Source organism: Propithecus coquereli, unplaced genomic scaffold, assembly GCF_000956105.1.
Source record: "Propithecus coquereli isolate 6110/MARCELLA unplaced genomic scaffold, Pcoq_1.0 Scaffold98, whole genome shotgun sequence".
Taxonomy (NCBI): Eukaryota; Metazoa; Chordata; class Mammalia; order Primates; family Indriidae; genus Propithecus; species Propithecus coquereli.
The window spans coordinates 5,689,859-5,708,165 of NW_012156173.1; the positions used below are offsets into that span (position 1 = coordinate 5,689,859).

Below are 18,307 nucleotides of genomic sequence, written 5' to 3' on the forward strand. Positions count from 1 at the left end.
TTTTAGAAACCTCTGATCTTCCATTTAAAAATAATTATTAACTCAGGTCATAAAAATACCACTTTAAAAAGCCGGTAATGCAGGAAATGGATCCTAGTGATATGAAAGTGTTTACCTCTGCCAAAACACCAACAAATCAGGAAAAAATAGTAGGATCAGACTCCATGGATCGTTAATCTTCACATTGGCTCTCTAACCTGACTTCATAGCATATATTGGCATCATGTTACTTATGAAGAAACAAAGCATGAAGAGATTAGGTAGCATGATAAGTATCACACTAGGTGAGCAGAGTAGCTGGGAGAAAAGCTCACAACAGGGACCCTCCATTGCAAGAATACAATGCCCTCTTGCAACCTTAGGCTGCACCCAACTCCTCCGAAGTCCAGCTCCTGACTCACCAAAGCAACTTTCTTCCTTTTCATATCACGAGATAGCCAATTGTCCAGCTTTGTGCACACAATGTCGGTCATGCAAAAAAAAAAATGGGTTGATTTGAATGTGATAGCATCATCCTTTCTCCTCTCAATCTGCCCCTCTTTGTACGGGAGGAGTGCATAATTAGGTAGGAAGAACACAAATTCTCACATCCAGAAATTTTTCCCCCTTAATTCCTTTGTCTTATATTAAGTGTAGGTACAATAAAGATTGATGGGAGTGGAACTAACCAAGTTGTGAGCAGTAAAAGACAGAATAAAACGGGCCAAGGCAGCAGTTCTTAGTTTCCCTAAGGGCAAAGGAAAGAAATGGTGAGAACAAGTTATTGGGAAGACAGTCCAGTCTGCTACCAATGGCCTCCGTAAGCCCAAGGGAGATGGGTGCAGAGGTGCATTATGCAAAGGGCCATTTTTATATTCAGAGTATTGCATGTGGGACAATTCTTCCTATGAAATGTTTCAAGCATAGAAAAAAAGTTCGGAGAATAATTTAAGGAACAAATCGTCATAGAAAAAGTTGATAACGCCTGCGTACTCTCCAACATTTCATTTCTCAAGATCTCTTCCCCCTATTCTGAATTCAATGCTTCACTATTCATTACATGTTTTTTGCTTTTTCTATAAATTAATATGTTCATAAAGAATATATACTATTTTTAGATACTTTCAACTTCATAAAATATAGGGGCAGTTTTTTGGATTAATATTCTTTTATATGATAAATTGGAAGTATTTCTTCATTTCCAATCCAAAATAATTATACGGGAATTAAAATAGAATTTTAATGGATTAGTTATATTTATTAATTCCTATCTTATAATCTTATCTATAATAATTTTAATTAGTACATTCTTATTCATAATGAATTAAAAACTAAACTGGCAATGATACTGTGATGTAGATAACATTACCTTGTTTTACAGATAAGAAAGTAGGTTTGCAAAACTAAACAAATTTCTCGTGCTAGTACAGTAGATAGGAGGAGGCAGCAACAGGATTTGAACTTGGATCAGTCTGATCCAAAGCTGATGCTCTAATAGATGGAAACTCTTGCAAACAGCCAGTAGTTAATGGGTGAAAGATGGAGATGTAAGTAGAGACAATCTACTTAGTCAAGGCAATGAGGATGCCAAAAGTAGCCAATATTGGGAAATCTATGTATCTTGGTCATGCATTGGGTAAGCTGTCAACATTTTTTCACTCATTCATTCAAGAAGAGTATCCTACAGTGAATTGTACTGTCTGCACCTCAATATTCTGCTCTGCTAAGAGAGTATAATGAGAGTAGGAAATGATAGGTGTACAACACTTAGAACAGTGCTTAGCCCATAGTGTGGACTCAATAAATGTTAGCTAATCTGCAAGTATTTAGTCTACCTAGTCCACAAAGATGTATGAGGGCCTGGTATGTATAAATCACCAGGGTTACAATCATGAGACATGTTAGAAACACTGACGATGAATGTGGTATGATTTTTTACGGTCTATGTGGGCAACAGGTATTACACATCTGAATTCATGTGCAGCATTTCCTATGTGCTACAGAAGGAGAGCACATGCAAGGAGGCTCTCTCTGTTGCTGGCAGAGAGTCACCCCCTTGGATGGGAACTTCAATAACTATGCCTATTATTTGGAGGCAGTGTTCACTGGCAGAGATGGGCACAAATGAGGCAAGTCGGTCTCAATATTTCAGGCACAGAAGACAAAACAAAGATGGAGTCTCTAAGGATAGACTCCTGAGAATTAGGCAGAATCCTGGTGAGCAGAAGCTGGCACAAAGTCAAGATTACCCTGCAGTAGGGTGCTGGGGAAGGGACTCCCAGCAAGCTTGAGTAGAGAGCATCAAGGGAAGAAGGTTGTAGCACCCAAGAACCCAGCAGGGCACAAGACCTTCCCCCATGGCAGATCTTGCAGTTCCTGAGACTTGGACCCTGTGGCTTAGCCCAATTAATCTCCTAAACTGGGTCATCACCCTGGGTTGCATAGCAAGCAGGAGCCTGGCAGCCAAGGCTGGGTAAACACTGGCATCAATGAGAAAAAGCACTGGAAAGAAATCTGATTTCTTTCAAGTCCTGAGAACAATCAGATTCCCTTGGGCATTGCTTTAAAATCTGTTACCATCCTTAGGTAACTTTACAAAGCAGAGCCATTAAAGAGCTTGTTAAAGGTGCCTCAGCCATTTCCCAGACCTCCAGAGAGATGAAGACGAGGAAGAGGTCTACCTCATTGTCACGGGAAGGACCACCACACCTGCTCTTGCTGCCTGGTGATAAGCCTGTCTGGTCAATGAACCCAGGCAGGCCATGACTGTTAAGGAATGCATGCCTCATGGGAGTTTCAGAAACTCTTCCTGGATTTGTTCATGACCAGGAAAGAGAGGAAGACCCTCAGCACAGTGCCCCCACCCACACTGTGCCACACATGAGTGGCACACATAAGGCTGCCCTTGGGCTATGGTAGCCATGGGAAGTTATCCGATCTCCACCCTCCACCCCACCCTGGAAGGTCGTGCAAGGAAAGAAGGAAAGCTCTTCCAGCATAGCGCACGTGTGGATTTTGTCCTTAACGAAAGGTAGGGGAACAGAGTCCTGAAGTTACTTACTTGTAGGACTCCAAATATGGATTGATAGAGCTTCCAAGTACTTTGTTGCCAAGAAGTTGAAAACGTTTTAGAAACCTCTGATCTTCCATTTAAAAATAATTATTAACTCAGGTCATAAAAATACCACTTTAAAAAGCCGGTAATGCAGGAAATGGATCCTAGTGATATGAAAGTGTTTACCTCTGCCAAAACACCAACAAATCAGGAAAAAATAGTAGGATCAGACTCCATGGATCGTTAATCTTCACATTGGCTCTCTAACCTGACTTCATAGCATATATTGGCATCATGTTACTTATGAAGAAACAAAGCATGAAGAGATTAGGTAGCATGATAAGTATCACACTAGGTGAGCAGAGTAGCTGGGAGAAAAGCTCACAACAGGGACCCTCCATTGCAAGAATACAATGCCCTCTTGCAACCTTAGGCTGCACCCAACTCCTCCGAAGTCCAGCTCCTGACTCACCAAAGCAACTTTCTTCCTTTTCATATCACGAGATAGCCAATTGTCCAGCTTTGTGCACACAATGTCGGTCATGCAAAAAAAAAAATGGGTTGATTTGAATGTGATAGCATCATCCTTTCTCCTCTCAATCTGCCCCTCTTTGTACGGGAGGAATGCATAATTAGGTAGGAAGAACACAAATTCTCACATCCAGAAATTTTTCCCCCTTAATTCCTTTGTCTTATATTAAGTGTAGGTACAATAAAGATTGATGGGAGTGGAACTAACCAAGTTGTGAGCAGTAAAAGACAGAATAAAACGGGCCAAGGCAGCAGTTCTTAGTTTCCCTAAGGGCAAAGGAAAGAAATGGTGAGAACAAGTTATTGGGAAGACAGTCCAGTCTGCTACCAATGGCCTCCGTAAGCCCAAGGGAGATGGGTGCAGAGGTGCATTATGCAAAGGGCCATTTTTATATTCAGAGTATTGCATGTGGGACAATTCTTCCTATGAAATGTTTCAAGCATAGAAAAAAAGTTCGGAGAATAATTTAAGGAACAAATCGTCATAGAAAAAGTTGATAACGCCTGCGTACTCTCCAACATTTCATTTCTCAAGATCTCTTCCCCCTATTCTGAATTCAATGCTTCACTATTCATTACATGTTTTTTGCTTTTTCTATAAATTAATATGTTCATAAAGAATATATACTATTTTTAGATACTTTCAACTTCATAAAATATAGGGGCAGTTTTTTGGATTAATATTCTTTTATATGATTTAAATATATATTTTATATAATTTGAAAATTATACAGATTTTATATGATTTGAGCATTCATAATTTTAATATTATATATTTTATATCTACATAGTATATATATTGTGTGTTTTACAGTATATGTAGCTCTGGTTCATTTTAACTGCCATGTGGTATTCCAGTTATGAATAACACTTTATCTGTTTTGTACCAGGACATTAAAGTTGTATGTGAAAATTTCTCTAGTTAAAAGTTTAGAAGATGATTTGCTATGTCACAGGTTATGAATGTTTCAACTTTGCTAGATTTTAGAAATTTTTTCCAAAGCAGTTATGTCATTTTATACTCCAAGCCACATTGTGTGAGTGTATCCATTTCTCTATAATCTTGAAAATACTTGCTTTGGCCAGATTTCTAATGATGAGTTCAAAATAAACCTCATTTTACCTTGAATTTGCTTGTTCTGGTTATTGGTGTGGTCAAATATATTTTCTATGCTTATTGACTACTCATATTTCCTCCGTCATGAATTGCTTGCTTGTGTCCTTTATCTATTTCTCTATTGGGTTATTTGTTATATTGTTATTGATTTGGAGGATTTACTTATATATTCAGGTTTTAGCCATTAGTTAATCATTGCCATCATACAATGTGACCTGTTCTTAAATAACTAATTGGATCTCTGGAGTTTGCCTTGCATAAAAGTTTTAACAGGCCAAGTTAAAGCCAAGGTATAGATAGGAAAGTTGATATTTTCATGAATATGTGAGTTCAGGAAAAGAATTATGAGTGCTAGTTTTTCATCATTTTTTTATTTGTTTTTCCTCCCAAGTTCAAGTAATTAAAGTATAGGCCTCATAGCTTTGTGCTTGATAAAACCTGTGCTTGATTTCAGAGTGGGTAATTTGGAATAATATTAAGGGCCAACTTTGAGAGTAATTAACCTTAGATTATTGGGCCTAAAATAGATGGTATATCTTCCACTGAAATAGAAACTGTTAGAAACCAAGTTCATCTCTAGCCATGACTTCTCATGGGAGCTCATAGGATCAGCTATAGGCGGGGCATTCGGCATGCAGGAAAAATCTATCCCAACTTACCCTTCAAATATTTTACTACCAGGAAAGTCTCCTGTTTATTATTTACAACCCTAGACTTAGGTAACCAATGAAAACAAGAGGATTAGCATAATGTCACGGTAATATCAGGTTGCCTTGGGAATCCAGATGTGAAATCTTAAAATAACTATGGCTATCTTTCTATTTCAGAGGTGTGGCGAAATCTTGTTTGAGAACTCTGATCAGAATGCCAAATGTGTTTGCATGCTAGGTAAGAAGCCTTCTCATTTTAAATATATTAAGCATGCTGATGTCATGTGGAGTTACTGCTGTTCGGTTGCCTTATTGACCATCTCTGGTTCCATTTTGAGGAGGCTTTTAGGCTTTTATGGGTTCATAGACAGCTGTAACACATTTATATGTGGAGCACTTGATAACGAAAAAAGGTTTTGAGTCTTCCAAAATTTTTCTTGTATCATCAGCATAACATAGAATTGAGTGCTTTGTATTCAGAAACCTGTGATGAAAAGGTAAGAAAACTTACATTGTAATTCCTAAACCAGAGATGATAAGATAGATAAGTAAACTATTAAATATTTGCATCATAGTACAAAGCCCTTACTTATAATGCCAGGGAGAAATGTATTTTTGAACTACAGTAATCTGAAGTCAGCACAATAATTACCCATACTGCACTTGTAACAAAATAGCAACATTGTAATGAATAATCATTCATTCTTGTGGGATGATATATCACTAACGTCTTTCACAAACTCTTAATATGTACTATTCTGTTAGGTAATGAAATTGGTATTATCTTCTTCATTTTATAGGTTAGAAACAGTATAGAGAATAAAAGTGACACACTTAACTGCAAAATGAGAAATGGGTCAGATCATGGTATGAAAGTTTCTAAACCATAAAATTGTAGGTCTAGTGTTTAGATCATATTTAAGCTGGTAAGCTATGTCCAATGAACTTTCAATTAATTATAGTAATAGAACAAACAGCACAGATAAACAAACATAATTCTTAAATTTTATTTTCACCAAAATTTCACCCTTGTCCATTCTAACCTTGAACCATATTCATAAACAAAAACAAAATGATTCATGTTAGCTTCTTTCATTTACTCTGACCACCTCATATGGCTGCCTAGATTATTGGTGAGATGACCCAAAAGTAGACAGCAAGATAAACAGAGGCAGAGAAAGATCTTGGTAATTTATAATTTAAGATAATCATGTAATAAATAATGATAGGTTGTTTGTGATTTAAAAAAACAAACAAAAAACAGACACCATATTTTCCTAGCCCTCTGATCTTTTCTTATCTTCTTTACTATTTTTTAAACCTCTCTGTTGCAGTTCTCATATGTCTTTACTTTAATTAAGATGGTGGCTATATAGTAACACATCCATTGGAAAATGAACATTTTACTGGAAGCTCACGAACAATGAATGTAGCATAGCATCCATATACTCATTTCAAATCCCCAATATCTCTTCGTTCCTTTCCCTTAACCATGAAAATGTTTTTAAAATGCTAACATTTCAGGATACTAGATAGATAGATAGATAGATAGATAGATAAAAAGGTAGATAGAAAAAGTTGGAAACAGAAAATAATTACTTTATCAAACTATATATTGCAACCTTGGATTTAGGAACTATCTCACCACCACATCAAATCTATGCATCAATTGGCTCATTTAATTTTCACAATAACAAGATGTGATTGCTTTTGTTATTCTCATTTTAAAAAAGAAATTGAGGCAAATGGTCTGATACTACAGGTAACTTAATACCACCAAAATATTATTTTATTGTAGCTATCATCTGATCTGGTAACTTGAATCCATTTTTAATTCATGATGTTTTTAAGCACAAAAGCACAGCATCTATTTTGACTGAACTTTTCTGTGTCCTGACTCCATTGAAATTTCTTGATTAGCTTATAGCTAGGAAAAGGATAGCCATAGACTGTCTACTGCTGCTTAAAGACTTGACTTCACTTAAAATAAGGTCAGTCATCTTTCCAACTTTTCTATGTTATATGGTATGGTTTATATAGCTGCAAGAAGGCATTCCTGACCACCAAATATGTCCTTACTGAATTCATCAGATTACACAAAATTATCTAAAGTTAGAAATATATTTATATAAATCAGTTTTATATTGCTACTACTGTCATAATAATTATAATTAATTGAGCACTTAATAGCGGCAGGTGAAATCCATCTTAAGCACCTTACATAATTAGATCATTTATTCTAAGTAAATTAAGAGATGCCCTCTCTTTCAAAATATAGATATCCTTGGCAATAGCAGGGTATTAATTAAGCTGCTATTGGTTATTAACCTCGTAGCTTTCATTAGTTTGTTAGATTCCCATTTTCTTAGTGATACAAAAATAATTAATATAAAGGAAAGCTGAGAATGAAAATTTTTATTAGTTTGAGGACACACATGAATAAAAAATGTACATTTTTACCTTTAAAATAGATAGTAAATAATTATTGGGTGTTCAAAGACAATCCTGTACCTAGTGAGCTTGAGTTACTCCTATAGCGAAAGTTGTCTTCTCCAGGAGCTTACATCTAAGACTTACAATTGCTGCAACTATTAATTCAAACATTTATAAAGTCCTTTAAAATCTTAGATATCCATATAAATAAAATTATATGGATATCAACACATATGGCTCAACCTGTTGTTAGTATGCATCTACCTGAAGCCCAAGGGCTACCATTTCATAGGAATATGGAATAAGATGATAAGAAGTAAAGTTGAATAGTTTATCCATTTAAACAAGAGAAATTCATTATGAATACATAAGTCACTAAAACAGACCACATCTTATTTCTTCAAGAAAGAAGATCTGTATTAACACAACTAAAAAGCAACTCTTCCCCATTGTCTGAGGGATTACTTTGTTGCCTCCTTTAAGAGGAACCTAAGATCACGTCCTTATGGTTTCCTGGAGCATTTTTTGAGAAAACTTTACACCTCCAATAGCAAAGGATAAAGAGTCTCTGATATTTTAAAGGAGCATTATGTTTTATAAGCATTGCCAACCATGAATGTAGTTCATATTTTTGTAGGTAATTTTATAACATTTTACGAATAAATCAAAACCTCTAAACAAGAAAACCAAATATGGAAAGCCTGCATTTCTAAAACTTCACCTCTGACCTTTATGCCACCCACAATATTGAGATCCCTGATGGAAGCCAACCGGAGACATCCTCATCTTTAAATTTTCAAGTCCTTGGCTCTCTCCCCCTGAGATCCTTCTCACTGCCCACCCACACTCCAGGTTTGGGTGCCTGCCGGGATCCTGGCTGTGCTCTGGTTTCAGCACAGTTGAGATGGAATATGGAGGAGGGTCTCTAGCCAGGGACTCCCTTTGCAGTTCCTTTCTTTTGCACTGATGGGTCCCCAGATCATTCTGAAAAATGCAGTTTTTGTGCTTTGAGTTGTCTACCTCACGACTTCCATGAATAAGCCATCCTCACCGAAAATCACACTTCTGATTCATTCCGTTAAATGAGACATAAATGTAAAATTCACTTTGAGTTACTCTGAAGCACTGAATTCAATGTAGTTTTAAGTGGGAGCAAATTACCGTCATCTATGGGTCTTGCAGGGAATCATTTCTGGCTTCAGGAGAATAGCTCATGTTGAATATGAAGGTAAACTGGGCAGAGCCAGCTCAACTGAGCGTTAACTGTTTATTCCTTACACTTGCTTAGAGGGGGCAAATGTGCATGATCAAGTTAAGTACCAAATTGTAATGAATGTTGCTTTCTTCTTACATTCAGGCATAGGGCAATGTGTTTAGAACTCCCACCTCCCTGCCCTCCCCCAACCTTTTCTTTTTAATTTAGCCATCATATTTTTCTCAAGTTCAAATTGGCCTCAGAAGCTTATATGATTATATCGAAGGGCACACAACTGTATAGCAAGACTTGTACCTTATTTGGGTATAATGAACTGATACCAAAGAAAAAAGGAAGTGGCAGAGAAATGATCTCTCGTCGTATAATTAATGCATGAAGTATGGCACATTACTAAAAGGATTTTACTTTTCAAAAGTATAAGGAAAACTGTTGGGTAAAGAGAGCCAAGAGTATTTAAAGACGTTATGTAAAATGATCAACGTTGATTCACTTCTCAGTTCATTTGTTAACTTCGCTCTGTGAAATGATAAATCTTGGGAAAAGAAAACTTTCAAAATGGAATTCCAGTTCAGGTTTGGTGCTTTTTTTCTACTTCCTCTTTCCCCGTATTCGTAGAGTGGGATTCCCTCAAACAGTAAGCCTTAATTTCTAATGTATGACATTTTGTTGGCTCAGTTTCTCCATCCTCTTTATCAAGATTTAATTTTTTTCCAGTGTGAAACTTTCAGCGGCCCTGCTCTTGTTTCATGCATCATTCCTTTCATGCTGATGGTGTCCTGACTATTCGAACATACAACAAGCACTTTCTTACCTGTCATGGCTTAGAAGGGAGTGTTCATATTAGTCTGTTTCTGGTTCGAGTTTATTATAAATTATTTAAATGGGTTGCCAATCTTCAGAGTAACAGAAAATCATAAAATCAATATTTTATGAACACACAACATAAGCATAGAGAGACTTGCTTTGTAGTCCTACCTCTGAAAAATTAACTCTGTACTCATAGAAGTTGCTTCATCTCTTTAGGATTCAATGTACAGTTTTCCTTCAAAGTGGAAATAAAAACATCTGTCCTTCCTAGCCCAAGGGTTTTTCTGGTGATAGAATGAGATGTTCTGTGAGGAGATGCCTGTTATGACATCTGCCCTTAATATTTACTTATTTAAATATTTAGCAACTGTTTCATAAACAACAAATAATTGAAAATTTAAAAATTGATAATAAAAATAAACTAGTAAAAAGATAAATTATTTATTGATGACATTAATGGGTGTTTAGAAAAGCAACCAAAAAGCTAAAACATTATACAACTGTGAGAACAATTTTTTAAAATATTAAATACTTTTCTTAAAAATTATGTAGTGCCTCAAGGGCAGAACTAGACCTTCATCCAATACTCATTGTCAGGATGTGCATAGAGCACCTACAATATGCAAAGCAGTATGCTAGGCACTGAGAATCCAAGACCTTTGGGGCACAGATTCTGTGCTTACAGGGTTCACAGTCCAACAATAGATTCAAGTCTTGAACCTCAAAATATGCCACATCAGCTCGAGTGTGACGAATGACATAAATGAAATAAAGATAAAGTGTGTTGGGACTTCAAAAGATGGAGAGAGTGCATATAGCTGGGATGTGAAGACACGTGGATTCAGATAGGCAAAGGCGAGGAAGAGGTCGCATTCAAAGCGGATGCAAGACCACTCTCAAAAGCCCAGAAACAAGAAACCTGGGGAGTGTTTCTGGGGCAGCTGAGCGTTTCAAGCCACAAAGTGGATGAAAGGATAAATTGGAAAGGAATTCGAGGACTGATTATAGAGAGCTTGCCAGTTATCATTGGCTCTACAAAGGACAGAAGTACCAGATAAAAGAGAGTTCTGGTCTCTTTTATTTAGTTAGTTAGAGAGTATTTTTGATTTAGTTATAGAGTATCACAGAATACTCTATAAAAACTTGTTTCTACTGGGTAGTTTAAGTACAGCCATTCACTAGATACTTGTTAAATTAAATCATTTTAGCCCAATGTATATTTAACTCAATGTATATCTAATGACCTGAAATCGAGGTTTGATTTTTTTAAATGCATGTTAGCTCTATCTTTTCACCTTCATATATCATAGTATTTTATTTTAAAAATAAGACAGTATTTTCATGTGTTATAACAGAAAATTGATTTTTTTCACTTTTTTGGAACTTCGTCATCTAATAAAATTGAGTTTTTTAATATCAATATTTTGCTTTTATCACTAGCTTCAGCCTGTGATTTTTACATGAAGACACTTTTGAGGCCTATAAATTGTTTCTTAAAAATTAATACACAATCTATTTTAAGGCAAAATAAGATCTGTTATCAAAGTAAATCACTGTGGTGTAGTAGAAAGAACAGGGTATTGAACTAGTATCAGCTAATGACTGATACCAGGCACATCCCTGAAAGGTTATAGACTTCAGCTTACTCTTCTCTAAAATGGAATAATCAGCAATAATAACAATATTATTATCTACCTTATTAGGTTTTTGAGGATCAGATGACAATAAATATTAAATCATTCAGTAAAATTTTAGAAGCACTATAAATGTATTATTTTTATTAATACTAATTACTCAATTTATTCTAAGTCCTTGAACTTCATTTTATATTAGTACTATTTTACATGCAAATTGGTAACTTTGGTATATTTTGAATATTAAACTATCTCAATTTGGTTCAAGTGAATAGATATTTTCAAGTGCATATTGGCAATTTAGTAGTAAGCACATTATCATTATGGGTTATTAAAGCAAGACTATTGAAAGGACCGTTTTAGGTGCATTTGACTTTAAAACTAAGGTCTATATTTAAAGATAGACGTTTTCAAGTTGCTTAATTTGCTTTAATAAGGTTAGAATGCCTTGGGAATTTGAATTAATTTTGATTTACCCATACAAATCACTTCATTCATATCACTTGGATACATCAACTGACTCTTCCTATATGCATGCTGAAATAATGAGACCTCTAGACAATGTTTTCCAACTCTGCCAAAAGAGAGAGAGAGGAAAATAAAAGCATAATGCTCATCACTTGCACAGGACCCTGCCTTGTTATACTTTTCATTGTACTTATCACCAAATGACATGTTTTATATTCGTTTGTTAATCGCTATTCCCCAGCCTCGCTTCACAATGTACCCATACACAAGAATGTAAATATCGGGAAAGTAGGGACTTAGTTTTATTCACTAACCCTGCATCTGAACATCTAGCTATCCAGCCCTTAAGAGGAACTCAATATAGATTTATGCTGATGCATTTGTGAGAATGCAGCAGGATTATCTATAGAGCATCCCCCAAATGTGTCAAAGACAGATTGGAACAGCATTTAAAACCCTCTGGTAACACAGCCAAGGCTGTGGGTCAGCTTCTACGTGAACTAGTTGGCAGCTTCCCAAGCATGTTACTATAGGTTTCAAGACAAGAAATAATAGTTCTCTACAAATAGGCAATTAGAACCTACCCCAAGAAGGAAGAGATTAACAAATATTTGTTGAGCACCACTGTATGCCCAATCCTCTGCTTGAATACTCTGAAAGTTGTTATAATAATGAGAAAGGTAGAATCCCTATTGCCACAGTTTATTCTTGGACAGATGGAACATTGTGTTGAGAAAACAGGAAGAAGCCCATAATTTTGTCTTCTCGTGTTTATTAAAATATACAGAAAATTATTTCATTTTGAATTTTATGGTTTAAAAGGCATTCTACATTATCCCACTGCCTTTTAAAAATTTATATTTGGAAGTCAATATTGCTTTGCATAAGGAAAACATATTTCCTAGTTTGACGATTGCTTCTCGTGAAATGTTGCAGCATTTCCATAGCAATAAAACACCGTATTTTTTAGTGCAGCTGGGAGCCAGGGCTCAGACAAGAGCTATCTGAAGAATAACAACAGAAGCAAAGGCCAAACTATCGGAACTGAAGCTGTTAAGCCCAAAAGTGTAGAAGTGTCAGTCTTGTAGCGTATTAGCTTCATTTTCTGAATGAAGGTGTAGGTCATTCAGTGAGACCTATCACCTTTCATACAAAGCTACACTTCAGAAAATGTGTTCAATCAACAAGCATTTATAGATACACATTGTGTGCCAGAGTAGGGATGCAAAGACATTGAAAGTCTGCCTCTGTCCTCAAGAAGTTTCCAATCTATTTGGACAGGGACAACCACACAGACAGCATAGCATGATAAAACATATAAGGAAGGCCTAGGTCATATGGGTGGGGTGCAGTGGTGTCAGGAAAAGCCTCCTATAAGATGTGATGAGAGGCCGAGTGTCAAAGAGAAACAGCAGATGGTCCTGGAGGTTGGGGTGGGGGCAGCCCACTGCAAAAGGTGTTGGTACCAGAATTATTGGTATTACCAGCAGCTTAATGTAAGCAATTAGAGAACCAATTAGAAAAACAATAACGAGGTCATTATTATGTCTAGAGAACAGAATAAGAGGAAAGAAATAAGATAATCAAATGCAGAGAGAAAGAGCAGATTATGAAGGGCCTTATAACAGGACAACGAACCATTTCAGGATGTTTAAGCAGAGTAGCTGCGAGGTGAGATGCACACCTTAGACAGATCATCGGGTCAGAACAGAGAACGCACAGGACAAGATTAGAGACAGACCGTCTAGGAAATGGCAGCAGGTGTCAGGTGAAAAATGATGATTTCTGCCTGAACTGAAACAGTGTCAGGAAGGAAAGAAGGCACAAGATACCCAGGTGACTTTTCAAGAGGATAATAGGACTTTACGATGGATCGAGTGTAGGAAATGTTACTAAATAGGGGGAGGTACTGCCTTCCCTGCAAAGGAGAGTACAAGAGAATGGGATTTGCAACTGGGAAGAAATAATCAATGAAGCGTTAGGCACAGTAAATTTGAGGTGCCCACGGTGTAGTAGGGAATCCTGAGCTCAGATGAGGGATCTGCAAATCAGTGGTGGTGATGACATAACCACGATGAGATCTTCCGGGGAAGGTGAGGAGTGAGATGGAGGTGCACCTGAGAACACGTGGAAGCATTGCCCTGAGGCGTGGGGCAGGTTCCAGTGGAGTCTATAGGAGCCTAAAAAGTCTAAGTAGGTATGATACTAAGATGAGTAGGCAGAGAGACAGAGGAAAATGACAGAATAGTATCTTAGCATCTTAGGCAAGAGGAGAGAGTTCCAGAAGGAAGGGCATAATGACAATGTGAAATACTGTAGAGGTCAAATGAGATCAAGCTGAAAAATTGTTCGTTGGACTTAGCTGGAGGGTAACACCAGCAAGGGCAGCAGCGGCAGAAATCAGAAGGGCAAGGGTGGCATGAGCCCAGTAGCAGGGAGCTGAGCAGGGGGCTCCTCTGTCAAGAAACTTGTCTGAGAAAGGAAGGCAGGGGGCGTGACGGTGCCCATCAAGGCCTGGGGTCAGGAAGGGTTTCTTAGTATGGGAAAGATGGGAGAACGTTTTGACGCTGAGAAGAGAGAGGAGAGGAAGTGACTGAAGAGAAAAGGAGTAGTTGTGAGCCTTAAACCTGCGACCGGGCAGAAGGTTGTCAGGATGGACGAGGAAGAATTGGGATGGAGACGTGTCCACCAGGGTGGGGGCAGGCCAAAGCTGGGAGGATTTCCATCAAATAGCTTCCCTTCTTTTTAAGAAGGAAGCTTCATACTCTGATGAGAGTAAAGAGAGGAGTAGTGGATGCAAACATAAAAATATAGGCTACTTTTTTTCTTTTATTTTTTTGAGACAGAGTCTTGCTCTGTTGCAGAGGCTAGAGTGCAGTGGCATCATCATAGCTCATTGCAACTTCAAACTCCTGGGCTCAAGTGATCCTCCTGCCTCAGACTCCCAAGTAGCCTCCCTCCCACCACACCCAGCTAATTTTTCTATTTTTTTGTAGAGGTGGTGTTTCGCTCTTGCTCAGGGTGGTCTCAAACTCCTGACCTCTAGTGATCCTCCTACCTCAGCCTCCCAGAGTGCTAGGATTACAGGCATGAACCATTGCACCGGGCCAGAAATAGGTTAATTTAAAACTAATGTTATAGGGAATAAAGAGGAACTGACTAGAGGTATAAAACAAAAATTGTGAAGCAGTTCTGAGGTCCCAGTTGAGGTTAGAAACTGTGAACTAAAATATCAAGGCCCATTCTTTTTTTTTTTTTTTTTTTGAGACAGAGTCTCACTTTGTTGCCCGGGCTAGAGTGCCGTGGCGTCAGCCTAGCTCACAGCAACCTCAAACTCCTGGGCTCAAGCCATCCTCCTGCCTCAGCCTCCCGAGTAGCTGGGACTACAGGCATGCGCCACCATGCCCGGCTAATTTTTTCTATATATTTTTAGTTGTCCAATTAATTTCTTTCTATTTTTGGTAGAGACGGGGTCTCGCTCTTGCTCAGGCTGGTCTCGAACTCCTGAGCTCAAACAATCCGCCCACCTCGGCATCCCAGAGTGCTAGGATTACAGGCATGAGCCACCGCGCCCGGCCTAAGGCCCATTCTTTAAAATTAAAAAATACAGAAAATATAAACTATGTGTTCCCAATACACGTTTCGGAAGAGTAACTGCCCCCTGTTCATGAAGATTCTTCTGTTCTCTTTTCTCCTCAGCTACCTGCTCCTCCTCCTCCAATGTTTGGCCAAGGCACCCTGCACAGGAGTGCCTTGATCCGAATTCACAAATCCCTCTCCCTCGTACATAGGAGATACTTCTTCATTTCCCCATCTAGCCTGCCCATTCCAACAGAATAGGTCTCTGTTTAATTTATCCTTCTATCCCTACCTAGCATCCAGCATTGGCTTAAAATTCCAAAGGAACGTGAAAAATAATTTCTAATGACGGTATGAGAAATGTGTAATGTTATGTATTCACCCCTTTCTCCCACCACACATGGCACCTGTACGAGGCCTTTTTTTTTTTTTTTTACCTATCTTGGCTAAAAGGTGACACCTCTACATCCACCTCCCAATTTGTGCAATTTGTGAAGGAGAACAAAGGTGCTAAGCCATTTGAGCTCTGGGAGTAACAATGTCCCCTGAGCTGGGCCCACCCTGGCCAATCACAACAAAACTGTCTGTTCCTCCTCAGCCACCCACCTCTGGCTCAATGCCACCTCTTACAAATTTCATTCAAAAGCCTCTTGCTCTCAGGATTAGTCTGCCTAGGAACCTTTGCATACATCAAGCTGTATTTTTTTATAATGTTCCAGAGACAGTGTCACTTTCGGTTTTGACCCAGAAGCAATGTTAGTCTTTTTATTAGAAGGAATACAGATTATATTTCATTGTATATTTATATCTTTTAAACAGACAAGTTATTTATGTGGTCTCACTACTCAGGGTGGCTTAAGAGATCCCAGCCTGTCAATCCCAAACCATCTTCCTTACCAACTATAAATATATGAAGTTTTCTAATATTTATAGATTGTAAATGTTCACATGATATAGACATTTTTAGAGTGAGACAAAATTATGTGTATTAGAAAAGATGCACAAGAAGAAAATTTTAAGGTATTAAAAAAAATAAATATTTGGTTCCCATTATATCAATTGCTATCTTTTAATTGTAGCATTTCTGTGTCATATCTAAATGCCAAAAGATAGTGTATCACCTTACCAGATCTGTTCCAAAGAAGTAGCTGACTGGTGGTACAGAAAGCTCAGTTTTCATAAGCCCAAAACTTTCACATCTGACTAATGCAAGTGTTCAACTTTTGTGAGCCTATTATGGATACTATCAAACTACTGATTATTTCTTACCATAAAAATCTTCACAGCAAATCTAAAAATATGTTATACATAATGATAAATGAATAGAATTTTTTTTGCCTACTTTAAGGTAGTCAACCATGTATGAGTTTAATACATTTGATTCGTAGTCAACATTTTTAAAATTTTCTGACTTGTAATTTAATGAGATAGTTAACATTATGAAATCTTGCTCATTGCCATTTTACCTTTACTAAATTCTGGATTCCAGGAGCTCCCCAGCTAGTTCTATGTGGTACAATAGAAAATTGGAGGTTCATTCTAGAAGAGGCCCTCACATTCTGAAATATAAGAAAATAATGCCAGAAATACTAATAGGACATAGAATTCCATGAGGTTGGTGAATAGCCATATCCTCATTTTTCAGTGATAATTATATAACACACATCTGTGAGTTTGGGGAATATATATTGTAAATATAGGAAAAGAGTTACCAGGTCAAGCTGCTTTCTAAAATTTATATCGTAATGTCAAGAAAATCTCAATATTTTGTCTTCTTTTAGAAAATCAAGTATTTGGAAAAAGTAATTGACCATTTTGGAAGTACATATTAAATTCAAAAATACATTTTCCATGTTTCTCAGGAAAAAATTAACTTGTTCCTGAATTACTACATTATTGACAGGGTGGATTTATTAATAATTGATTACACCAGGAAGTCTGTGTGAAAGCTAGCTCACTCTGCCTGCTATGTCACTATTTCTATCAGGAAGTCTTCCTTCACGGATCATATTTACAAGATGGCTGACTAATGAAATGCCCAGAGGACTCTGGGTAACAGTATATGACTGTGATCATGACTATGATCATGTTTTGGATAATTTAGCAGATATTTAGAACTTAGTCATCACAGAGTCCTAAGCAAATCTCTGAATATATGAAGGGACTTAGTTCTTTCAGATGTTGCTTTCTTAGGACTTTAAGGTTGAGGATGAAGTAAGAGGACAATGATAGTTTCATCTCTCAGCCTGGTCTACCTACCAGGAGTCTAGAAGTTCAGGGCACAGGTCTTAGACATGTGACTATACAGAGTTGTGTACATTTCTAGGCTATAACAATAGATAAAGGGTTTTTTTCCCCCCATATCAATGGTACTGATGAAAATGGAGAAGTATCTGATTAAAAACAAAACAGTGTGACCACACATGTTTATTTTGTTTTCTTTCCTATAGGGAAAACTTCTTAGAAGATCAGTTTAAAATGTTAGCATATTTAAAAAAAAAGTTTTCAATGAGTCTATTTAGCATTAGTAAATATAAACTAACAATATGTGTACATGTGTCCAAGTTTATATTTATCAATAGCCTTATGTCCCTTAACAATTGAAATTGTTTCATATGTATTTATTAGCACTTCTAATTCTATGAGTTTATTTAGCTATTGGTTTATTTTGATTAATTTTTTTTTACTTTTTAATTGAAATATAGCTTAAACTCAGAGAAATAACCAGTTTTTTAAGTGTCCAGCTCAGTGAATTTTTACAAAGTTAACACATCTCTGTAAAAGCACACAGATGGATATAGACAGCTTCCCTCATATCTCTTCCGAGAAATTACCTCC

At 37.1% G+C, this 18,307-nt stretch overlaps 1 protein-coding gene across 2 annotated transcripts in view; it reads left to right on the top strand.

Moving 5' to 3' along the window:
• PDE7B (phosphodiesterase 7B) overlaps positions 1 to 18,307 on the top strand; it is a 356,282-nt gene that overhangs the window by 93,051 nt on the left and 244,924 nt on the right. Inside the window, exon 2 of one of the 2 annotated variants that reach the window (XM_012665196.1) lies at positions 5,510 to 5,570. In XM_012665196.1, coding sequence (XP_012520650.1) covers positions 5,510 to 5,570 — 61 coding nt within the window. Of the gene's footprint in view, positions 1 to 5,488; positions 5,571 to 18,307 lie in introns of those variants that run through there. The other variant, XM_012665195.1, reaches the window with a different exon arrangement.